The sequence below is a fragment of the Photinus pyralis genome, unplaced genomic scaffold (assembly GCF_008802855.1).
Source record: "Photinus pyralis isolate 1611_PpyrPB1 unplaced genomic scaffold, Ppyr1.3 Ppyr1.4_LG7, whole genome shotgun sequence".
Lineage (NCBI taxonomy): Eukaryota > Metazoa > Arthropoda > Insecta > Coleoptera > Lampyridae > Photinus > Photinus pyralis.
Window position 1 is genome coordinate 25,977,056 of NW_022170738.1, and position 26,891 is coordinate 26,003,946.

Below are 26,891 nucleotides of genomic sequence, written 5' to 3' on the forward strand. Positions count from 1 at the left end.
TAATTGAATGTGAGATTAAATAATGCAACACACTCATATTATTCCATCCGCTCATAAAGCTATTAATGGAGGCCCAACTCCAATCCACAACAACCCGAGAAAAACATGACCAATTATGATAATTTTTTTCAACGAAGTATTTAAATCTGATCAAGAAGCTAGTGAGTCAGCGCCATGGGTACTTGAAATAAATTCCAAAATGGGAAGAATAGCGTCATTAATTTGTATGACACCTGCATAATAAAATATGCGCTTTCCCTGAGGATTGAAGTTTAAGTTCCTAACCAATGATCCCGTAGCGTCGAAAAATAGGGTCGACAATCCTTTCTTTTTCAAGAGTTCGATTTGAAATTTCGAAAATAAACAAACGTGAAGTGGAAGCCCCACAAATTGTATATATTGGTTGTCTTTCACCCTTCCTTCTTCATATTTCAGTAACAAATCTAGAAAATCATTCGACCAAAAATCACTATCCGCCAAGGCCTCCGATTTTGCCTTCTGAACAACGCTTAAGCTCCTGTAATTTTGAAAATTTCCTAACGAAGCCGAAATGGGATCTAATTTCCTAGCACTATCTAATTGGAATGAGCGGGGATTTTGGTGAACTAAGTTGCTCTTCACCTCCTTTCGTTCACTACCTTTGAGATGAAGAAACTGAGGTTTCCCACTGTGCGTAAAAGTTCCATGACTGGAAAAGGCGATAATCTTAATAACATTACCTACTCGATTTGGGTACACTGCAGTTAAATTTAAATTTCCTGCATCCAGGGTATTTACAAACCGCATAATCCACATATTTATTTTTCCTAACGTGAAACCCAGTAAAAGATAATACGCAATATAACTGGTGGATAACCATTGCCTTCTTTAATGCGCCCCTATATGTGTCTAAACTGAATTGATATGGACGTGTAACATTCAAAGGGATGTCGACTTCTGCAATGAAATGAGAAAACGGTATGTTTTTTAAAGGCAATTTTTGACTTAGAAGTGTCTATGCCTTATCCAAATCGAACGGCAACAGTGAGGGAACCATTGAAATTTTAGAAACGTACTTTGTTGGTTGATCTTTAAAGGGTGGTTTTGGTGATGACATTTTTGGGAATTGCGCATTTGAAAGAATAGGAGTAAGACTTCGTGAAGGAATTTCCGTACCGTCAATTACCTGGATATTATTATTTAGTGATGTGTCAAACGATAAGTTCACTGAATTGACATAAGGATCAAAATTATCGTCATCACAGCATGAAACATTAGAGGAATCGGACTTACCATTGTCATTGGATGGAGGGTGTCTTGGCACACTACAGTTATTTACCTTTTCACTAATTACTTGGCGATTATTTATTAATTCCTGTGTGATAAATTTAATATTAGGTACCTACGTTCTTATGCCATGTTGAATATAAATACTGCTTAAATTTTGCGTTGCAAATAAACCTTAAACTTTGACTTATGTGTACCAACAAATTTTGATTTAAGTAAAAATTGACATCATCGATAGTTTCCACAATTTCTGCAATTAAAACTGCAATTAAGTCACTATCGATATGCATGATTCAACAAAAAAGGCAAGCAAGTATAGTTATGACAGCAGAGGTTACACGAGCACCCACTGTTTGTGTCGCTACCGGTCGCTACAATGGGCAGGCGATGCATACTATGTGACCTTGCAGGTCTTAATGGCATGACCACATTCTTTCCTTTGTTATGAAGGCTCCTCTGTAGTCAATCCGCTATATTGGAAAAATAGCTAAACTTTCTTATGAAATGCTACTTTTGTAGTTGAAGTCTAACAAATTCTCGATAGTGGATATTCTTTGTAATGATGAAAAGAACGGCGGTAGGTACTTAAAAAAAGTTGAAATATTGGTCTTAGTTTTTTAGGAAGATCGATGAATAGAAAAATCGTTTTTCGTAAATAACAGCCGTTGTAATGGGAGTAGAAAAACCTACAGCACCAATTTGGAAATCCGACAGTATTTCCTACGGCGGTACTTAAAGATATTATTTCCACCTATTATGATAATGCTACTTTTTACAAAAAAAATTTTTTGCAAAAATGCGCTAAAAATCAAAACGCTAACGTAAGGATATGCAACTCATATTGCACTATAACTCCTGAGGCGACACCTCATTACTTGAAAGGAAAAACAAAAGAAACTACCAGGCATTATCCTGCACATTGTTACGCCGTTCCTAATGATATGGATTAGATAAATTACTATATAATTAGCTAATGTTCATGAATGCTGTTGATTTGTCAATCATAATGTCACATATTCCCAAAACGAAAAGTGTACCAAATGCATATTGTAGGTACATTGGAAATAATTTTTGATTTCTAAAACCTTTTTCATTCTATCAGGATGCTTCAAGAAATTTGTTTAGGAAGGTATCAAATAGTAGCCCAATTTTTAGCTAAACCCCTAGGCGGAATACGACTGTACCAGTAATTAGAAACATTTTTGCCGCATATTTGTTCTTGTGTAGAAATGTGGCACCGTTTTGATTTTTTGGACTAACGCATGACCACCACACAAGCGGGTAGCACAGTATCACAATTCGCAAACACTACTACTGAGTCGAGACTTAGAGAGGCAAGTGCTACTTATTTTTTCAATATGATCAGATATCAGGAATATCCGCTTATCAAAAAATAAAGGAACGACAAATTTCGATTTTTACAAATAAATTGGCGAGAAAGTTGCGCCCAATAGTTTTCACATTCTGAGCCTACCATTTCAAAGAAATTCGATTGCACTTGTTCATTTTAACTGTTACAAAAAATGTTCCAATTCTCCTTTTTAGCTAAATTTCTAAGCGGGATACGATAACTAATAGGCGACACTGACAAATTTATTTTAAAAAAGTGTCATTGTTTTGCTCATGTCAAGTTAAGGTAGTGAGACATCACGAAAATGAATATTTGAACATGGGTGAAATTTTGGGTTTTCCCTGTAATTAGTGGTGGGTAAAAATATTCTCCCACTTTTTCTTCTCAATGTCAAATTCGCTAATTTGACTGGACTAACATTCCAAGTCCAATAAATAAAAATTCGAGGCAAAGGGGCCTATTGATTTGTTATCTCGAATATGTGCCCTTTCGAATAGCCACTGGCAAGGGATGTAAATACCAATAGGTCACTGTACCACCACTTTGGTAGACTATTAAAAAAAAGCGAATGTAACTTCAGCCCGGTGTTAGGGATTTTTTACTTTCCAATGTAAGTTGGTACTATCCCCAAAGCGAATGTCCTTGAAAAAAAAAGCGAATGTAACTTCAGCTACAGTGACTTTATAAGGACAGTGGCGACAACTTATCATAATCCGCCATATTGGAGCTAAAAAATTGATTGTAAGATCAATATACCTTGTCATGTCAAATTGTGAGCGTAGAATAATAAATGTCAGTTTCATTTAAGTAAAGATTCTTGTTCAAAACGAACGGCGCAGAAATGATCGTTTAAAGCTTTGCAGAACAACCTATGGGAAAACAAATGCCTCCCAAATTCAAAAAGGTATGGGTATATGGAAAACGGTATAATAAGTATGAAATATGGTGCAATATCCAAAATGTACATATAAATAATCATTAAATTGTGTTTGACATTTCAGTGTCTTCTGTCACTTCTTGTCCCCTGTCGCGTGTTGCTCCTTCCGGACTTAAAAGTATTTCTTTAGTCTCTTAAATGGAAGACAAAACACGTTGATCTAGTCCACGGAGTACAAGAGATCAATATTCCATGTGCTCCAGCAAACATGAAACCAATTCAAGCGTATTTACGATCACAATTGAATTTGCTGCTAAATTTCGGATAAGCTGCTTCTCTAACCAGTTTTCTATCTAAACTCATTAGGTATTTAGGGCTCTGAAAAAAATTTTACATCAATTACCAGTCGTAAGGTTAGGCACAGTTTTACATCTAAAAACACTAAGCGGATTACATACCTTATAATATCGTAATAAATCCAAACTATATGCGTCTTTAAAAATCGAGTTTATATAAAACTGGAGACGGAAAACGTAAAATAAAGCAAATACAAGAAGCAAAGTGTAAACTAGTAACATGAAGCCGTGACAATTACAGGTGACACTGTCAAAACAGTATAATTAATAATTATAGCACGGAGTGTACCGCGTCGTTTTGAAGGTTTTCTATTGGCCAGTTTGGAATTTAGCTCCAATATGGCGACCGGAACCAACGACCAATCAAAAACGAGATACCCTGTTGTCGCCACTGTCTCTATAAAGTCACTGTAACTTCAGCGAGGTAAATAACCTACAGTGACTTTATAGAGACAGTGGCGACAACAGGGTATCTCGTTTTTGATTGGTCGTTGGTTCCGGTCGCCATATTGGAGCTAAATTCCAAACTGGCCAATAGAAAACCTTCAAAACGACGCGGTGCACTCCGTGCTATAATTATTAATTATACTGTTTTGACAGTGTCACCTGTAATTGTCACGGCTTCATGTTACTAGTTTACACTTTGCTTCTTGTATTTGCTTTATTTTACGTTTTCCGTCTCCAGTTTTATATAAACTCGATTTTTAAAGACGCATATAGTTTGGATTTATTACGATATTATAAGGTATGTAATCCGCTTAGTGTTTTTAGATGTAAAACTGTGCCTAACCTTACGACTGGTAATTGATGTAAAATTTTTTTCAGAAGCCCTAAATACCTAATGAGTTTAGATAGAAAACTGGTTAGAGAAGCAGCTTATCCGAAATTTAGCAGCAAATTCAATTGTGATCGTAAATACGCTTGAATTGGTTTCATGTTTGCTGGAGCACATGGAATATTGATCTCTTGTACTCCGTGGACTAGATCAACGTGTTTTGTCTTCCATTTAAGAGACTAAAGAAATACTTTTAAGTCTGGAAGGAGCAACACCCGACAGGGGACAAGAAGTGACAGAAGACACTGAAATGTCAAACACAATTTAATGATTATTTATATGTACATTTTGGATATTGCACCATATGTCATACTTATTATACCGTTTTCCATATACCCATACCATTTTGAATTTGGGAGGCATTTGTTTTCCCATAGGTTGTTCTGCAAAGCTTTAAACGATCATTTCTGCGCCGTTCGTTTTGAACAAGAATCTTTACTTAAATGAAACTGACATTTATAATTCTACGCTCACAATTTGACATGACAAGGTATATTGATCTTACAATCAATTTTTTAGCTCCAATATGGCGGATTATGATAAGTTGTCGCCACTGTCCTTATAAAGTCACTGTAAAATAACCTAACCTATCACACCACGTACACTTGCGATAGGAGGGGGCATTTTTAATACTTGTAAACAACCCTTAACACTATCGAATGGATACATAATGGCGGATGTCACTTGCCAGCAGATGTAGAAATGTGATGCGCATGCGAGGAACAGCATGCGTGGCACTGCAAACGATAAATTTCACACGGAAATTATTTAAAAAAACGTGCCTCATATAACACTAGCTCGCATTTGACTGTTATTTTCACCTGCACTCTCAATGCGCGAAATTGAACATCACGCTCTTGTCATATAAATAATTATTTTTCACTGATGACCTTTTCGCGTACCGTTAACTATTAGGGCCGACGCGAACATACGCGCGGCGGGGCGTCTTTCCCGCTCCCATTGATTTCATACGCTGCGCTTCGCTTAAATGAGCGTCTGTCTATTTAAATTAATGCAAGGACAGACCTTCCTATCTGGAGACACATGATTTTAGCCAAGCATTTACTGCGAAAAGGCAAACTGACTTGTGGTAACCATGTCTTATGGTTCTATTTGAAAACACAAATGTAATGTAATTTTTTGACAAAATTGAATATTCTTTACGTATTTAAGCAAAGACTGAACACCCATAAAACAACTCATAAAAATTTAACAGGTAAAAGAAAATATATTGATGGACTATCTTAAAAATATTACTTCACAATATATTTACAACTGCAATTACGAGTAGAGGTAAGATCACAATTAAAACAAATTTCTGCATATAGGGCAAGTGCTCTTGTTACTGGTGCTAAACCATTTGTACTGAAAACAATTAACGTCATAATCCATAGAACATGATTTTAGAGAAGTTACATACCAAGCATGCAGAATGGAATTTTTTCTTACAGGTGTGGCAGGAGAGCTTTGGCAATTGGTAAGTTCCTTGATGTAAAACAGCAAAGCAGATATAACATTCTTCAACCCCGTCGAACTTTTTATCTAAGTTATTATTCCACAGAGAAAGTGCATCCCAAATCCTACCGTTCTACAATACAGTTATTCGTTTGTGATTTTATACTTAGATATTCTGTTCTAATACATCCACCATATACGTTTGTTTTAATTTCCCAATTCTAGTGAGATTTGGTTTTAGAGATCTACTGACATCCCGCTAAGTAGGTCATCATTTTAGTAATATAAATACAGAGTCAGTACTCGATTTTAAAAATTCATACTAATTGGAGCCCGTAAGGTTTTAAACTTGCAGTTAAAATAGAAACGGTCATAATCGACTATTGTGAATCCAAATAAAATAATTTCAAGATGGCGCCGTTTCCGTAAATACTGGAAGTTGGTGTCATCATGGTTTTTTTAAATAGAAACATACTATTTTCTATTTTTTTCTAAATTTACCATTTTATTCTGAATTCAACGCATTTAAAATACTTTCTTCCATTTTTATGGTAAGCAAGCACATGGTGAAATTCAAAACAGAGTAGGTAATGTATGAGCAGTTAATAATACCTGATGAAGAACACACATTTTCAGCTGCATTAACCATTGCCTATGGGATGTACCACCTATCTGTCTATTACACTGAACTTCCGGACTACTAAGTGGATAATTATTTTTTAGTGTTATTACAAGTTCCATTTGAGCCTCATCAACAGTATACACTGCAACAACCTCTCGTACACTTGGATGCACCTTAATCACCATATTTTTAAATTTGGTCTCATTCTTGCTTATTTCGCTAAATTCTCTACTGCAAAGTTGTGGAGATATATAAGTTGATGTGACCTTTTCAACAATTTGAGAAATGCGAGGTTCTTTTTGTGACCACCATTGTCTAACTAGCGCAGGTAATTGCGACAAAGCCGAAAAATAGCACCAACAAACCATATGCTCTATAACTCTACTGGTACAAGCACCTACAAACAATTTTAATTAAACATTTTTATTTACAGTTCATACCAATACCTGATAACTTGGTGGAAAATTTACCAGAAAAAAGGTCAACGGATTGCTTACTTTTTCCTTCAGACTGATGCATCACTTCGATAGGCATTAGTTTGTAAATGTTATCCAAAAGACTATTTAATAAATTTTCATTCCTTAAATATAAAAAATTAGTTCAGCAAGTAGAATATGTATTTAGCTATTTACTTAAGCCAATCAGCATATTGATATCGTAGTTCTGTGGACGAAAATTCACAAAGAGATAATAAAATATCCCATAGCAAAAAATAAGCAGATGTGTAAGTATACGAATCTGTGTACGGCTCAATTCTACAGCTATCATCCCCTAACCTGTAAATTTAACCATTAAAATAATTAAAACAATAACCGGGCGATACACACTTAAACTCATTTAGCAAAGGGTCCACTACATCCCGAATGTTGCTTAATGTATCACTGAACTGGTTAAATATCAGCCCTTTCTCGTGAGGAGTGTTTGTTGTAACTGCCGCCAAATCAAGTTCAACTAATCCTGGAATTAACACCTGCAGCATGTGATAGCCCCACATCTGTAGAACGTTTACAGAATGTGTAAGAAGTAGGCAACTTTGAGTAACTAGCTTCGACCATTTTGGTAGCTTCGGGTTTGGATTGTTAAATAATAGTTTGCAATCTAAATGGTCAATAATGGCTCCAAATTTTTCTAGGAAGGGCAATTCTACTATTGGTATTTCACTAGAATTTTCCATATAAGACGCTACAAAAAATGCATATTAGGTTAAGTGTTCACGATTTTGAAACAAACACGAGCTTTAAGAATTGCTCCATACGTGGTATAAATATCTCAAGGTTGAAAACAATAGCATAAACTAAAAAGAATTTTCATTAGCGCCTCCTATTGCGCACGGCCTGGCTACCTCAAAAACCGCTGCCACATAACAACCACAAAATTCCATTTGGAAAACTATTGAAAGGCCAGTTTATCAGAGGGGACAAAATAGTTATTAGCACAAACAAAATTTTTGTTTAAGTTCGAAAAAACACATTAACAACCCCCTTAATCCGACTATTATGACAGCAAAACAAATATTCCTCAAAAATACCTAAACCTCTCGGCAGGATCTACAATCTATGTTTTTCTAAAGATGTGAGCGACTTCCGGGATAGTATCGTGTCAATGTTGAACAAAAAGACTTTTCGTTCAACATTGGCACGATCCTTTTCCGGAAGTCGCTCGCATCTTAAGATAAACATAGGACAAAGGTGTGCTGTGACCAGCAATCTTGCCTGGCGAGAGTTATAGTAAGCTGCCAGCTTAGTAACCAGATTGTTTAATATAAACACAAGAAACTGTTAGTTTTTTTCGCACAACATGAATCCGGGTAGTACTAAAAAACACAAAAAAAATACATACAATCTGATGGAGATTGTAAACATTGCTTTTGTCTTGGAATGTCGAAAATTACAGATCGATGTTGACTATAATTCTTGTAGTGTGATTGGTCTCTTGAACTGTATTTTGTTTGGGAAACTCTTGTGGAGATTAGTTGATTTATATGTCTCTTCAGCACTCGACCACAATCCAATTTGACCATATAATGACACGATCCTAATTTCTGGATAATAACTTCAAACTGCCAAATCTCGCGGTTTTGCGTATAACCACGGGACTGGACTCTCTCCAATATTGATATTTACGTCCGTTGTAAGCACTTTAAAATCAAGAGTCGGCGCGAAGCAAGAAAACGTACTTGTGCGCAAGACAGCTATAATTTTTATTTAAACTTTTTTCTAAATTCTGATTCGTCTAAGAGCAATGGCCTTATAAACCATATTTTAAAAAGTTACATTTTGCAAAACACTGTTTAAGCGAATGGCTAACGATTATGTGTGCGTTCTTGCCGTATATACAATGTAAAATGCGCGGAGAAAAATCCTTATATTTTAATTACCATTAGAGATAACGACAAACAAAACGCACCGTTGTAAAGATAATTAAAAATAGGGACTTTTTGAAAAATTCCATTTTTTTCTTTTTTGGGCCGTTTGGACATCGATATCAACAGACGAATTTAGGGGGGTAATTAGTAGTTCAAACTCTACGGAAAAACATCATATCATTAGCTGCTTGTTACCTTTAAAAGCTTGACGGGGTTGATTTCTAAATTACTTTTGAGCGCGCGGGAACTCTACTATATTATAAATTCCGCTGTAAGCTTGACCAAATTGAGATTAATTAAATTATATACATTCTTAAAAAGTAAGTAACTCGCACATTTAACATTAATATAGACCAATAAAATATCTTCATTTGAAAGTTCATAAATTCAGCTACAATGCATATAATAGACCGTGCAATAAACAAAATAATTGAATCATTTCTATAACCATAAGAATATAAGAATATTAAGTATATTCACTCACCACTAATATAAAACCACATTCCAAGAAAAGCTTTATTAATTTCCTGTGCAAAAACCTCAGTCCATTCGTTTTTAACACTTTCTTTATCACAGCTTTTTACATATTCACATACACATACAAATAATTCACATAAGGCACCAATAAGCGATTTAATCTAAAACACAGATAATTAAACCAGATGATTAATTTACAAAAGCGGTACCTGTAATCGTCTAAACTTGTACTTCAAATTTGCTATATTATTTGTCCATGTTACAAAAGTAACAATCATAAAATCCCATTGGTTACTGTTTATACCGTGCGGTTGATTTTGTAAAGTTTTAGAAAACAGCCGCATGCATTCAATGATCAACTCTACCTCACTCCAAGTAATACTATTTGCAATATTACTGAAAGACAAAGATATGATTAATAAAAACATTACAAAAACGAGAGATTTGTCCATTACACAAGATAAATAGGTACAAAGTTTAATCAAGTCTACTTGTGGTAAGTCCATTTCATCGTTAACATATACAAGATAGAACAATTAAGTACAGTTCGCCCGTTATAAGTTTGTCTCGTGTCGCGCATGTGAATCGTGACGTCGGGGATGTTCGGATGTTTAATAGCCACAAAAGTTACTGACTAGTGACGTGGAAAATTTTATCGTCATAGTAGTCATAGTGGTTTAATAAGGCCGCTTTTACACGGGGATACTGTATCGGAGATACAGTCTGCCGTCAGAATTTATGTCAAATACACTTCGCAGACTTTGGGCATTGTAAACTTCTCTTTTGCAGGAAGTACTTTTCCGGCGATGCAGTTGAAGGCTAATGAAAAAGGCTCCTTGTGTAAACAGTTCCAATGAACCAATAGCCCATCACTCCCTCAAAATCATGTAAAATCGTCGGGCGACTGAGACTAGCGAGCGATTGAAATTTAGTCGCCGATACTGTATGTGGGAAGTATATGCTGTGTGAACGGCTCCATAAGACGCAATGTTTCAGGTGTATCCGAGATGCCGGTTTTCGGGCGACTGAATCACAGTGTAAAAGCAGGCTTAGTGTGAATTTTTTTGAGACGATGACTGTTTGTGCTTGCGTAATTTTACTTTTGCATTTTGTTTCAAATAAATAATATTTAACAGTCGTCTGTCGAAGTTCCACAGACTGTTATGTTGGCGTCCCAACTAGTGATCATTTGTTTAATTCGAAAAGTGCAAGTGTGTGCAATTACTAACAAAGAAAAACGTTCCCGACGACCTAATGATTTGTATAACGTTTAATATGTTTGTATTGCATAGACTGAAGCTCATTTTATATATCCAAGAGACTTAGGATTCGCATTTGGAACTTTTATTATGTCATACTACACTAGAGACGACCTTGATGATGTTAACAGGGGAAACATTTTTACTCATGAAAAATAATCCCTGAAGTAGACCTACCTCTCATACAAGAAGTGAGATTTCGATTCTTGATTAATATTAGCAATCCTCTTAAAAATCTCTGCACTTGGTATTTCAAGTTGATCTAGATGCATTAATGTTCTCAAATAAATAATACGTTCAGTATCACTTGAGCAGTCATATACCTGCTCATATTTTGCATATTTTGCAAATGCTTGCGTTAAATGTAAACGGATCAATTGATCATCACACTCCTCCAATAATTTTCTATATTCTTCACTTAGATTTTTCGAAACAATTTTTGAAAGGTACAAGTGAAGGACGTTTACCGACACTCCGCTATTTCTAATTAAATTCTCTCGAATGCGGTTTTCTACTTGTACCACAGATTGTGTGTCCATGTTATTAAATATAGTTTTAAGTTTTAACTGCATTGAATTCTTACGTGATGAGACAATTTCACTGTGCCTTGTCTAAAAATATTGCATGACAAGCAATGGAAATATTTCTCAAACTACTTACGCATGCATAATGTGTTGTAAACATTGTGGCTATAGTTAGTGATTCCAACATTTCCATGAGTAACTCCAAAATGTCAGACACACAAACTGAATTAAACACTGTTTGAACAGTCGTTGTCACATTATCATCCTCTTCATCAGTCTCTTCAGTTAAAGTTGCAGTAGGTGTTACAAGAACATCAGCAACTAAATCCATCCAAATAAAATATTTACTTATAAGTGATTCATCAAAGCTGCTGTCGAAAGAAATAGGCTCAAATGGTGCGCACAGATGACCCACGGCATATTCGGCGGAATGGCAAACATTTACCAGTGTACGTTTCCAAGGCTGGACAAAATCGCGAAATAGGAATAAATTCAAAATATCCCATATTCGCATGGGATTCCCGTTAATACATTTGATAAAATTCACTATGACTTTGATCATGTGATTTATATTATAATCGCTGGTATCATCAAATACTGCATTTGTTACAACATCGGCACACTTTGATGACAATGTTTCAAATTCAACCCAACTTAATTCTTGAGCTAATACTGTAATAGCATCTTGCCACGCAGTGTTTACTTCCCATATTGTATCCACTGAAATAATATCAGGGTCTAAAGTCGAAGAGCAACATAAATTGAACATAGCGAGTAAAAGATCATCGCCGAATTGTAATTTATAATTTTGCGAGTATAAGATAGCCGATATATGTGCAGCAAAACTCGCACACATATCAATGGTAGCAGAATACTCCTCGTGACGCAGTAAACATTTATTTAAGACCATTACTATGTCAGAAATTGCAGGCAAACTTAGATACAAGTCTGGAAACACAAACTATAAAACGTAAACACCAATTTAGTCTCCTTACCTCCATTTTGTTTTTCCATAAAAGCTTTTTTCAAAATTAACTTTAACTCGGGAGTAGATGTATCATTTAATTCTTTTTCCATTATAGATGTTAAGAAATGGCTAACCTCATCCTTGTGTAGCCATTTCTGAATTGTACCATCCTCATTATATGGATGTGACAACGACTGAGCAATACACCAACCGAAGCAATCGGTACCTTGAAACTGCAATAGCAAACATAACTCACACAATTGACAAAAATGAATACTCACCAAAACGAAACTATTTAAAACTTCCATTTTCGACTCGTCGCTCAAATATTTAAACAACAAAAAGATTAACTCAACAACGGAATTTGAGCATATGGATTCATTGCTCAACCATTTGTGCAACAATTTCCAGTAAACGTTTACTAAATTTTCCTTCACATTTTCACCTTCAAACTCTGCGTTTAAACGTCTGAAGAAGAATTCGCTGTCAAAATCTTGCACCAAAGATCCCAAGCACTCAATCAGTTCCTTAGAATGTTTTTCATTTATGAATTTAACATAACTCGCACAAGTTTTATACACAACAGTATTTAACAGGTCCATATAAGACTTGTCCACAAGTAACGAAACCATAGTGTGACTTTCACCAGTAATGTTTTCAGGGGATTGGTTAGCACAAAATGACACTTTCAATTGTTTGTGTGCAACGATGTGCTTAAGTGACTGCAACAGTTCTATTTGCCTTGAAGAAAACTGTGATAGCAGCTCTTTATCGTATGAAATTTCTAAATTTAACAGTAAACCTTGACACAACGAATTTAAATTGTTCCAGAAAAATTGAGAATATTTAATATAGTGAGGAAAGCTTTCACTGCTGCTATTTTTACTCCAGTATTGAATCATTTTCGAAATCTGATTGAAAAAACCTTTGTAGGATGCTTGTGGATCCGTAAGACTCCATTCCAGAACTGGAAACAGGTGACTTCGAATTAATTTTTCGCAGAAACCGATATCCGAATGGTTCTTCATGATCACGTATTGCAAACACTCAACGTATGTTGTTGATATAGCTAATGATTCATGTCGACTTCTTGTGGATGACTGATGTTTCATTCTACAAATTATGACTATTTTAGTACCACCTCGTAAAGGCTCGTATTCATATAGCAAACGAATGGATTTGTCCGAATTCTCCCAAATTTGTTCGACGTTAATATTTCTGCCCACATGCTTCCGAACGACTGCTTTCGCGGGTGTATATAAGCAGTATACAGCCCTTGCGAATACTGTGGGAAACTGTAAGTAAAGTCCGTGAAGTTGGCGCCGCCCATTGTTCATATTATTTGTATGCACATCGTTTGTTTATCGTTTGTTTACGTTTGTTTAACTATTTTCATCATTTGTTTACATTTCCGTATGTCTTTTTTAAAAATTCAAAATCATAATTTTGTTTGTTTATCGATGCAGGTCGTATGTTTATCGTTTGTTTAACTATTTTCATCGTTTGTTTACATTTCAGTATGTCTTTTTTAAAAATTCAAAATGGGCGAGCTAACTTTACGGTGGCTCGCCCAAAATCATAATTTTGTTTGTTTATCGATGCAGGTCGTTTGTTTATCGTTTGTTTACGTTTGTTTAACTATTTTCATCGTTTGTTTGCATTTCCGTATGTCTTTTTAAAAAATTCCAAATGGGCGAACTAACTTCACGGTGGCTGACCCAAAATCATAATGTTGTTAAGTTTGCAAGTCATTTCGTCTGTGGGCGCGTAAACTTTACTGTCATTATATTATTTTTCATCGCAATATGCATCTTTTTAAAAAATGTTAAATGAACAATTAACTTAACAGTGGTGGGGCTAAAATTCACTTATGAACCACTCTACAATTGTAGCAGTAACATACATGCAGTGGTTAGGTAAACGTAAAAGGCGCTAATAAATTACGGTCTATTCAGTATATCTTCCGTTGCACGTCATTACCTGAAGAAAACGACGTACCAACGTAAACTTACTTTCGTTTATTAGGCAACACATTAAGCATGTAGTTTATTTTAGCCGCAACAATTGGTAGCATTTCGCTATGTTGTCGCGTTTAAATTTGTAAATTTGATAGGTTGCTTTTGGTTTACTTTTCGTTTGATTTGATTTTGATTATTTTCTACGTCTTTCGCTGTGCATTGGTTTGAAGAGAAATTACTGAAGAATTTAGATAACCCGTCAGTAATTGTGTTCGATAACGGGAAAAACAGACAACATTAAAGTGTGGTTAGGTGATCATAATGTGCAGTTCTCCGAAAATGATTTTACAGCCGAACTGTTGAAAAGGTTGCACAGTAAGTACGTTCGCAAATTATTTGATGTTATATAAATCTTGTTGATACTTTTAGGAATAAATCAGCTAAAATGTACCGCATAAGGCATTGACCACTTAGCCGAGTAATACGGTTACTTCGTTTTACGTTTACCACCCTAGCATCGCGTTTTTAATCCTATCGAACATATTTGGGGCATAGCGAAAAATTACTACAATCGACACATTGGTAGAGATGGACGAAGCATTGAAAATTGCATAAACATGTGATAAGAATCACTACAATCGATAACTTCCGAAACGTGGCGCAATTCAGTTAAGGATACGGAAACTGTAATACACGAGTGGTACGAAAGAGAAAAGCAATTAGATCTTGAAAACGTTGCTACTATTATTATAAACTTTGAACACGAAAGCAGTTTCGATGATTCCGATTAATTTGAATATCATCCATCACATCACATAACCTGTAAAATTTTATATTTAGTACTTTCTCTGTAAAAGAGATGCTACATTTGTACAGTTCATAAGTTATTAAAGTATATTGTATGTATATTGTGGTTCCAATTAACGAAATGAATAATAAAAATTATTTTTATTTTATTTAAGGTGTGGATTGTTCACAAAAAGAATGCACTGTCTTGTTGACAAGTGACATAACCTAAATCGCTCAAAACTAGATTTGGCATTATTGCATAGTAATTACGTCACAGAAAATGATGTAGTCACTGTTCTTCAAACAATTCTCTAATTTTCATATTAAAATGTATGATGGTACTTAGAACTGCCTACCGTTTTAATATTAGTTGAGACAGAAATATATCTTGACCTATTTGCCGGACGTGATATGGTATTTTTTAGAATGGATCGAGTCATCTATGAAACACTATAAGCCAGTTGTACGTGTTCAGTTGATTGACATAATTGAAATACTTAATTGAGCAGTGTTTGAATTGTGACCAATGAAGTTATCTACAATGGAAATGCTACTATTGTCAATATTGTACCACATTCTTACATCTAATTTAATGCGTTTTTCAATATTTATTATAATTCTTTAGAGTTGCCCTCGGAAATAGTCTGCAGTACTTTCGATAAACATGCTGGGTACTTGTTTCAGTACGCAGTATACGTTATAAAATGGCCTGTTTCTGGACTTATCTTCCGACTTATAATAATAGTTCACTTTTGGTACAAATGAAACGCCCTCGAGCACTTTTCGGAGCGGCCGCTTGGTGCTCGATACTCGAGCGTTTACTTAAAATGTTCGGTGCTCGTGCTCATGAGCATTTTCCTTCGCTTGTGAGCGCTTTTAACCGCCCTCAAGCTCTGAAGGATTAAGCGCCGCTCGCGAGCGTTTTTTCCGTTTCCGAGCGCTTTTTCCACTCTTGAGCGTTTTTTTTGCTCACGAGCACTTTTCCCAAGCGCTCGCGATAAACCACTCGAGCATTTTTAGCAGTGCTCGGAACCCGTAAGCGGTTTCGCTTGGCAAAACAGCTCGATGCTTGCGAGCATTTTTGAGACAATTAGAACCGAGATTAGGACGCTCGTCGCTCGAGCGGTTTTTTAGAACACTCGATCCAGCTCTGTCTCAACTAATATTAAAACGGTAGGCAGTTCTAAGTACCATCGTACATTTTAATATGAAAATTAGAGAATTGTTTGAAGAACAGTGACTAATTTATTAGAGCCTTTTACGTTTACCTAATCACTGCATGTATGTTACTGCTACAATTGTAGAGTGGTTCATAAGCGAATGTTAGCCCCACCACTGTTAAGTTAATTGTTCATTTAACATTTTTTAAAAAGATGCATATTGCGATGAAAAATAATATAATGACAATAAAGTTTACACGCCCACAGACGATAAATAAACGACTTGCAAACTTAGCAACATTATGATTTTGGGCGAGCCACAGTGAAGTTAGTTCGCCCATTTTGAGTTTTTAAAAAAGACATACGGAAACGTAAACAAACGATGAAAATAGTTAAACAAACGTAAACAACCGACCTGCATCGATAAACAAGCAAAATTATGATTTTGGGCGAGCCACCGTGAAGTTAGCTCGCCCATTTTGAATTTTTAAAAAATACATACGGAAATGTAAAAAAACGATGAAAATAGTTAAACAAACGTAAACAAACGATAAACAAACGATGTGCATATAAATAATATTAATATGAACATCTGTAAGTACACACTAGAAAATATACCACACGACTTCTTCGCGAATTTTCTTTGATGTGCCATCTGGTGAGCGAAAACTAGAGAATGCAACATATTCGTACGCTTGTGATTGCTTGTACCTACACATGAGTCAAATTCGTTCGCTATATGAATACGCGACTTTAGTGAAGACCTACTTCAAGTTTCACAGTTTGCGTATTACAGTTTGTCTATTAGTAAATGATACTTTACTTAAACATTCTTTTTCTACAATCGATATCCAAAAGAGACATTTGCGCTCGTATTTGACAACGCAAACGTCATATTTTTCGAGGAATGTCACTTTGTCACAAGCGACAAAATAAAAAAACCGCTCGCTCTTCCAATTATTAACTATAAATTAAATATGCATTGCTCAGTGTCCAATGACAACTACGAGTAAAAAATAAAAGGAGAGAACCTTGCATTAAAAGGGGACGGAAATGGACCAAATGGAAGTTATAAAAGTGCGAAAAGGGTGGGGAGAAACGCGTCATTATTGGCAGTGGTGTAACAAAACAAAACTGACATCGTCTCTTCTGTTTTATGATGTCAAGTCGACATAACTGACCAGCGCAAAGGGAGTGATATGATGACAACTTCCGTCGCATGTTATGCTATTTCCCACCACCGTTATATTCTCTCCTCCTATTTTTTACTCGTAGAATTCAACATAAAGAAAGACCAAATTACTAAAAACGGTTTCCTAATATAACAATTTACAATAAATGTTCGAATAAGTCACGATTAACTGCAAGACAGTAACCAAGTCGATCATAAAATCCATTTCGAACTGCTGCTAATTGATCACTGGATATCTTTTTGTTTTAGAAAATTCCATGGCATCGCAGATTATTGAAAAAAATGCGGGTTTAATTTTTCCAATTTTTCGTCTTTATATGAAAAAAATTGAAAACTAATACGGTTGATTGGCGTAAAATATTTTTTCTACAAAAAACTTTAATACATTTTTGCTCTAAAATAATTTGGGGAGCCAATAATCGCATGTTACGAATTTTACATTGAAATCCCTATGGTGCATTACGCAAGTCACCACCCTGTATACCATTTTGCGCTCTTAATACACAAATAGCTATTGTCCACAAGGAAAATGCTTCATAAAATATTACCTGAGCAGAACAAGAAATAATTATGAGACAGGTCTCAAAGCAATCAAAGTAAGTACATAAAAGGAAAGGGCTAAGCGCAAATTGAGACACATAGAGGACGTGTGAGGTGACGTGACGCGGTGATCCACTGAGATGCAGTATTTCATTCTCTATTCGCAACCGCCAAATTGGAAAATGATTGATAAATAAACAAAACAATTGTTATTATTAACCTTAAGTTCTGACTCAGAATCAGATGATGCTAAAGACGAAATTTTGTTTTATTTTTTGAAAAAAAAAATAAATTTAAATCACTCGATAACGTACATCAGAGAGAAAAATGATGTGAGAAGTTTAAAATTTCAAGTGTGAATCGCCGCCAGTTTTCTGAAGTTCATTCGATGATTCAATAAGACATTAATTCATATGGATGTAATGCTCGAAGGCCGCTAGCCTGAAGCAAAGCTTGCAGTCTCCATATAGTTAGCACTTTTTGTGTCGTAAACCTCCTTGTGTACCCTTATTGCTTCTGACGTTACATGAAACTATTTGAAATCATGACCCTGAGAGTGAAATTTAGTAACTTGGTGATTATTGTTTTCTGATACATTAAATTGATTGTTACCAACAATATAAATGTTTAGTTTTGTGGGAAATTCAAACTGATCACCCGGTATATCAACCATATGCATATTTTATGTTATCATACAACAAATGGATTGCTCTTTTCAAATATCTTAAAATAACATATGCGTTGCATTTGAAAAACAAAAGTTGCATAAATTTCAGATTTAACCGGGTGTGATACTGTAAGTTCCAATATGCGATCAGATAGATTGTATTGTCACATATAAAATTATATTTGTCAAATTATTCGCCAAATAAAAAATAAAATGCACTGTATATTTTGCATTACTGCCTATCTTTCCTGAGAAGCAGCACTAACGCAGTTGAATGACCAATATTTTTGACCTTAAGAACAGATTTTCCGCGAGAGACATATAGATAAGTAAATATCAATGAAAAGCGCAAATTGTTTCATTATGAATTATTCTGCAGTAAAAAGAATTTTAATCGCTGATGCAAACTACGAAATAATTCGTAGCATAATTTTTTCAAAAATGTGTTTTGAGAACATATTTGGATACCTACTATTTTTACATTAGTTAGTCGTAATTCTACCCAAAAAATGGTGATAATACGTTTTTTAAAATAATTTTACGGAAATATTCAGACAGTGAACGTATAAAATAACTGCATTGGTTTTTAACGGTTTTTCTTGAATAAATGATGATTTTGAAATTGTTTGGTAAGTGAGGCGCAAAAAACACTGCCCTAATAAATTTCAAAATTCATGGACGAAAACAAGATAATAATTATTAAAGGTATTTTCAAATTATATTGACCTCAATTGTATATAAAAAAGGGCACTGTGAAAATTATTTGACATCCTGAACAAACAAGATTACTAAAAAAAATGTAGAAAAATATAAGAGAATACACACTACAAAAAGGAAGCATACAAAGACTAACAACGCTAACTATTATCACGATTTGGTTATTGATTTTTTTCACTATGTCTTTATTGCCCAATTTGAAAACAGACAAATACATTAAAATTAATGATGAACAAAAACAAAATGTTGGCTTAATGCAAACCTTCGGTTTATGTTTACCACTTATTATTGTTTATAAAGGATTTGTATTGCAACTGTGAAGTGAAGTCACACTAAAAGATTGTTCATGTAGTGCAAACAAAGCAAAAAAGTTGATGTGCAAACAATGTTTTATATTTCAATCGCTGACATGGAGTAATATTAAGCCTACTCCATGCAAGGGGGAGCGCCTAATGTTAAAACTTTTCTGTCATTCCATGTGATAGCTGATGTCGTGTTCATGGTCTGTTGCTGAATAAACCCAATTAATTCATCTTTAATGGCAATTGAAAAGCCAGGTGAGTGCTTGTTGTTGCTGACCTATAACATTTTGACGTCGTCTGACCTATCAGTGTAAGTATTCCAATAAGTTTGTTCAAGATTTTCGCCTGACCAAATTATTACCACTCCAACGAAGACAATACTGAGACATGCTAAATTTACACAAGCTTCGACCGTCCCAGGAAATTCAGGACATAGGAAGGTGGTTAAAATAATTCAATACCTAATAATATTCAATTGAGTTGAGGACAATAATATGAAAGAGGTACGCACTCCAAAAACCGATAACTTGTTTTCATGAACAATAACAATCTGTGTAGGATTAGTTTCCCCGCCATCCAAGGGTATCGGCCAAATTGGGACCTGAACTACGATCTTTTCTCCATTGGATTTATGGGCTCCTGTGTTTGTATTAAATATGTGACTTCAATTCACAATGAAAATACAAATCCTTTGCGTGCATTACTAAATTTTATACGTAATACTTTACCCTTTAAACATATTTTCGAAGAATAAGGAAAAAGTGGAATTCTGGTCAATACTTGGAGGCAGATGTGAAATCAGAGGTAGTAAATTAGGAAAAATCACATAAGCATTTCCAAATCCACCTTCTTTTAACAACTTCCACAACTTTGGAAAAACCAGCTTGTCAATATTAACATACTGCCACCATTCCTGCAGAGATAATTTGTTCATACAAATATTTGATGTGCGTTAAAATACCTCAATTGTGGATAAAACAGAAAGAATTGCTTCCCATAAGGATTGGACAACTATGGGTTCGCTCTCGTCTAAATCAGAAAAAACAGCTCCAACAATATGCGCGTACTCTTTTTTCAAAAATGTGGGCGATTTTTGACATATTGACGATATCACGCAATACCAGGCAGATTTAATTGGAAGTACTTTATTTTTGGCAAACTTCCAAAACTTACTGTCTGAAATAATTTTCATATTTAATTCTTCTTGCTTCTCAATCTCATCTGTGCATAGTTGTTGCAAGTACAAGGTGTATCCGTGAAGACTCGATATTAAAACTCGTTGGTATTTAGCCTCCGCATCTTCGGGAGATGTGATCTTTGGGTTACTTAAGGTGCTTGAAGTATGAATTGTAAGATTTTCACCAATGTAAGATAAGATTTCCTCTTGACAATACGCAATAGCTTCCTTGATTTTATTTTTTGGAAACGCATCCTAAAAATGTAGAGCATTATTTAATGTATTCATTTATTTGTGTTTAATTTTTTGACGCAATAGCATTTGATTCCCGATGGTACTGTTAAATCCAATCCAATCATAAAAAATATCACAAATAGTGCAACTAATTTTATTCGGATCATTTTCTACGAAAACTTTTGATTTTAGATATGTGGATGTAATTGTTCCTATTTTTTAGTGGAAACAGTGAACACAAAAAAAGGGGATTTCTATTTAATAAAATTAATTTTTTATTTCACGACAAAGGACCTAGCAGCGGAGCGTCCCCTTTGACGGCGCGTTTCATCGCGGCCACAAATTTTTAATTAACACACGTTACATCTTCTAATATTTCTCACAACACTTGAACTCTTCTACAATTTTGATTTTTTGTCCGGCATCCTCTGAATATGTTTATTTTTGGTTTGCAATCCCTTCATAGTGTAGCAAACATTCCAGAAATCCCGATAGATATCAAGGCATCATCCAAGATTAGTCATCGGCGATAAAGAACGAAGGCAGATGTGACGTAATCTTTCCGAGAAATATGACTTGTTTGTTCGAGACCATTCTACAATAGTCAGATGCCTGCGAAAGCGCTTGAGATCTTTCAAGGGAGGCGTTTGCTATATAAGCATTGCATTGCAGCGCAGTTCTAATTTCGATGCCGAAGTAATAAATAGGTCGCGCTGTTATAAATGGTGTATTCGTGAGTGATAAACAATATTTTTATTGTTATAAATTAATCAATTTCAAGACTGTTATAAATTTGTTAATTGTTATAAATAAACAACGTAATTAAATTTACATTACAATAGCAATATTTGAGCATGTCGCGTCTTCAACAGGCTGGTAAATGCATGCACAAGCGAAAACGGCTTCATAAATAGAACCCGAGACAGAACTGCTAACTAAGGCTGGAAAATATTTCGAAGTTCTAAAATTGACCAACAAAGGGCGTAACTGCCATTTTAAATTTTAAAATTAGATTTTCTTTAAATTTCGCATAATAATCTACAAATTGTTTTCACATTTTTAAAGAGAACCAGTTTATCTATCATTTTCGTAAAAACAAAAACTCAGTTACCTATTTCAAAAACAAAGATGGTGTGGGGCGTTCAATTGTTTTTGTAATAACCTGCTTTAACTTCTTAACCGTTTCACCGATTTGAACAAATTTAGTATGGTTGAAAAGAGCATTCCTTGGGCAATGAGAATTAACCAAAATATAGTTAATTTAGTTGAATTCTTCTCCGCCAGGGGGCTAGTTTTAACACTATGACTCAAAATTCTAAGAGGCCAGTGAAAACCGTTTTTCAAAATCTCGAACCTCAAATATTGGGAAAATGAGATTAATTAATTAATTAATTAATAAAAATGCTTGTATTTCCGGTATTTGTCGATGGCGCGAAAGATTGTTTGGAAAAGCACCCTACACTTTTAAGTAGGCATTGGAAAATTAAACAAATGAAACACGATGCATTATAAAATAATAACAGCCGTAAATTATTCTGCTGTGTTTACATTCAGAAAGTGCAGTTTTTTGAATTTGTAATCTTTTCTAAAATGCCGCTTTCTAACCAAGAAGCATTTAATATGCTGGCGGCAATGGTTCGTGGTCAATTCGGATAACGCAAGTTGAAGATGTGGGCACCGATGGTCGCATTTTGAAAATACTCAAAATATATCGCCAGCATATTAAATTAGGTTCTGCCGTCCCAATCGTTTCCATAGAAACACAATTGTCATATGAACGACAGATGTCATCAGAATGCATAATCATTTGTTTCACTTTATTTACCCTTACGGTTAAAGTGATCACTTTATCTATAGGTTAAAGAACGGCTTAGCCTACTCATTCAAACCTATTAAAACGGGGATTTACAATAATTCAACCGATTAAACCGGGTTGGTAGATTTTGCTATGGTTACAATTATTGCCACAATTGTTTCTATGATGATTTCTACCAATCCGGTTAAAACGGTTGAATTATCGTAAATCCCCAATGTCATTTTAACATATGCTATAAAATAAAGAAAAATAATGATGTGTCACACTCAATAATTTTACATAAATTTATTCCTTCTTTGTTTCTCAGATATTGCACGCGAATTCCTTTGGGAAATGTCACAAAAATTTAAAATACAGACATATACGTTTCTAACAATTCATTACTAATACGTGTATGGTTTCGGACATTTTTGTAGTTATGTTTTGTTAGCATTATAATAGCATTCTTAATTTATTTTTTTGTTGTACCTACAGGCTACAGACCTCAAAAAACAGGAAAAAAACCATGTTTTGTAAAAATTACAAAAAAATTTAGTCCCTCGGAGCCCCCCCCACACACCTCGGATACTCATTCCATTACGCCTCCGCCCTTGGTTAAAACAACACCTGCATACACCCCTATCGTAATTTACCAATACACCACTGGTTGTGGTCGATACTGTACTCTTGATTGTTGCTTCATTCATTATTACCACTGATTCCCTCTCCTTCATAAGGCAATCACCTAACTACCAACAAATTAGTTTGAATTACCATGACCTGTGGCAAACGTCAGTTTTGCCATTGCGTCGCTACAGCTTTTGATAAAGATTACATTCTACCTACCTGAAATGATTTTGTAGCAGCACTAGCTGCAGGTGCATATGTGTCATATTGTGATGTAAACCATGGACCTGCAAACTGCTTCAAATATGGCGCCAAATTTCGTTTACTTTTAAGTACGACTTGATGATGAGCTATATGCGTGCCTTCTCGTACTTTATGGTCAGTATCTGTAGCCAAAACACAATACAATCTTGGCCAAAATGGCAAAACAGCTATCACTGCTTCAATATCTGATGTTTTAATAAGTTCAGTGAATTCTTGAAGTGCCTACACAATTAGGAATAAATGAATTGCCTATTCTTGTTTATTTTAAAACCTTTGATTTGGTGGTGGCATCCTTTTTGCTCATCTTCTTTAAAACTAGCTGAAAATTTGGATCTATAGAGGCATCCATGTCATCGGTGGCAAGAGAAAATCCAGACATTGCTGTGGATTCTTTCATAGCCGAAAAACCCACAAATTGTGGTACGGTTGTCCCTAAAAGCTCGGCACTTCTACAGCTGCTGGAGGGCTACATGAAAAAGGAATAGTAAAGGTTTCATTACAATTTCTAACACAAACCCTAGCATTGTTCTTCGTTCTTTGTGCTTGTTTATGTTTTCCACCCATTTCCTATTGCAATGTAGTAAAGATATATAACACAATTACTTTGAACATGAAACTTAATTATATTTTTCGTGGCCAGTACAAATTACACAATTACACTTTGTAGGTTAGGTTTGAGTGACAGACTGACATATATATAAGAGAACTGAGAAGTATATGGCACAAAATAAAGGTGGGTTCATAGCTCTCCGTTCATACGTTTCCGTTTATCCGTTATCCAATCAGAACACAGTAAATTTTTAAACCGTACGTCGTCCATTAACTACGGAAAAGTTGGTTGAAGTTGAAGATTTACGTTTCCGTTGGTCCGTTTTTTAACAAGAGTAAGGTTATGTTTGTTATGTTGTTGACTTTTAAGAGCAAATTTAACAGTGTTCGTCTATTACGTTCTTCGAGGTGATAATCTGATAGCAAAGACTAACTCTGATAGTAGTTTCTACGTACTGAAGATCACGGTGGGTACAGTACAAAATAAAATTTAGGTTATGGTTATACCTACCTTGGAAACGTACGATATGGACGGATTGCTATGAACCTTAACAAATTGCACTATCCGTTTGAGGGATCAACGCAACGGATGAACGGAGAGCTATGAACCCACCTTAAGACCTTCACAGAACAGAAACATAAATGGCGCTAAATTGTCACTGATTACAGCGTTTCCCGTGGTTGTACGGAGAACTATTTATCGCAGACTCAAATATTTTTTTTGCAAAACCTGTAATTTTGCTCGTTACAGGAAATATTTTTACCATCGATTTTATACGTACATGTCAATTTTGACTTTTGAAAGATTTAAAATATGAACAAGTTATGTGACCGTAAAAAGTGTTGTGTGGCGGATTGTAACGATAAAATATCAAAAAGGCATCGTTTCCCATATTTTGAAACAGATTGTTTTGTGCTTGAAACGCGAAGAGGATTGAAATGTGCTGTTATTTCTCTCCTATTTATGCAAGGTATGGAATTTATAAATTACCAACGGTATAGGCGCTAAAGGGTGTAGACTTGAGTTTTATATTTATATAGACGTAGATACTTACATTGAATTTATTATAAATTCAATGATACTTATATTGTAATTCCTTTTAGATAATGAATACAAAATACGTTTTACATAATTCAACAACTTCCACCCTCGCTTCTCAAGTAACAAGTAAGCACCAGAATCAAGTTAACATTTGTTGTCAAAAACTTGTGTGACAATTTGCTGAAACGGTTTTATTACCTCTTGGAACAAACAATTTAGTTCAAACGATATTTTTTAACAAAAATATGTAGTCCAAACAGTAATTAAAACCAAATATTTCGTACGACAAATCGTTATGTAAGGATTTTTCTTCAAAGTGTTAACATCTACAAACCGTAAGTTCCACTCACTTCTGAGTTTTATATGTAGTTTGTAAACATGTAATTTAAGTTCTCTGTGTTAAATAATGTAATGTGATTGTATCTAAATACACTTTAATTTAACAACTGTGTATTCTTTATCGATATTTATGATTTATATCGAATTTGGGAAATTACTTCATGACTTTAGAAGCTGGTCACCAGATGGCGCTTCTCTGATTTCGATGCTTTAGTTCACAGTACACCCACCAGGCTCCGCCAAAATACCATACAAACAGTAAAGTCACTAGATATAGAAAGTACCGCAATCATCCGCCATTTTTGGGCAAATTTGCTGCCAACTTCAAAAAATTGACAAATAAAATCTGAATAGCCGTCATTTTTTATAACCTAACTTCATAGTACTGTCATGTTTTATAAAAATATATACAGATACCTCCAAACAGGTGAACAATTCCTAACATTAAAGTTACTAGAATCTGGTAACTTCCGCCATTTTTGGGCAAAAATCATGCGTTCTCTCTCTAACACACGAGCCCAATGGATTGCGGTACTTTCTATATTTAGTGACTTTATGTCACACGTACGCAAATGCAAATAGTAGCGAGTTTCCTGTATTAATATATTAAGGTATTTGCTTACATTTACAATTAAATTAAGTATAAATCACTTTCAACTCAAACGGAAGCTGACGGAACGGGAAGAACTGTTGGACTCGAACGCCACCAAGGGATGCGAAGGAACTGAAAGCAGAATTACGGTACACGGATACAGCAGCGACTAACGGGAATGCAAGCACGAATTAATTAACAATTAACAGTGTCTACGAGAAATCAAATGCAGGAAAGTGAAACGATATCCCCCTTTATAATAATAGAAGGAAGCGTAGCTTACGAGGATGCAAAAGATCCTTTCTAAACAACACTTTACCTTTTAAAAAATTCGGCTATTTCATGAAGGGATCGACAGTTCACCAGCCGACACACAGCGTATTCGGTTATCTACATCTAAAAATTAAAACTTCCTTAATTCATTGTGGAGCCTGCTTACGTCCGATTTAAATTAATTAAAAGCGCTTCTTTTAAGATCCATCACGACCTAATCGGATGCTGTTTACTGCATCTCATTTAATTAGCTACCGATAATAAATTACACTTAACTTGCCGGATAATATTTCTAAATTCATCATTCTAATATGAACACC

General features: G+C 34.9%; 1 protein-coding gene and 1 long non-coding RNA gene across 3 annotated transcripts; one reads left to right on the plus strand and one right to left on the minus strand.

Annotated features, from left to right (window-relative positions):
• Window positions 1-5,887: 5,887 nt before the first annotated feature.
• Window positions 5,888-24,471, minus strand: LOC116176062 (E3 ubiquitin-protein ligase listerin). Its single transcript, XM_031494529.1, has 17 exons — window positions 24,293-24,471; window positions 24,048-24,242; window positions 23,732-23,998; window positions 20,641-21,111; window positions 20,408-20,592; window positions 12,636-13,467; window positions 12,383-12,587; window positions 11,524-12,335; window positions 11,041-11,474; window positions 9,814-10,000; window positions 9,612-9,765; window positions 7,590-7,944; window positions 7,395-7,538; window positions 7,209-7,342; window positions 6,753-7,159; window positions 6,106-6,273; window positions 5,888-6,050 (listed from the first exon to the last, which is right to left on the minus strand). The coding sequence occupies exons 1-17, from the start codon at window positions 24,338-24,340 to the stop codon at window positions 5,991-5,993; spliced, it is 5,058 nt and encodes a 1,685-aa protein (XP_031350389.1). The 5' UTR covers window positions 24,341-24,471; the 3' UTR covers window positions 5,888-5,990.
• LOC116176064 lies at window positions 19,832-20,379 on the plus strand. 2 transcript variants are annotated; one of them, XR_004146414.1, is made up of 3 exons: window positions 19,832-19,934; window positions 20,007-20,182; window positions 20,238-20,379. It is a non-coding gene; the product is annotated as an uncharacterized LOC116176064 (long non-coding RNA). The 2 variants fall into 2 exon arrangements; XR_004146413.1 differs by having other exon boundaries at window positions 19,849-19,934; window positions 20,017-20,182.
• Window positions 24,472-26,891: the final 2,420 nt, after the last annotated feature.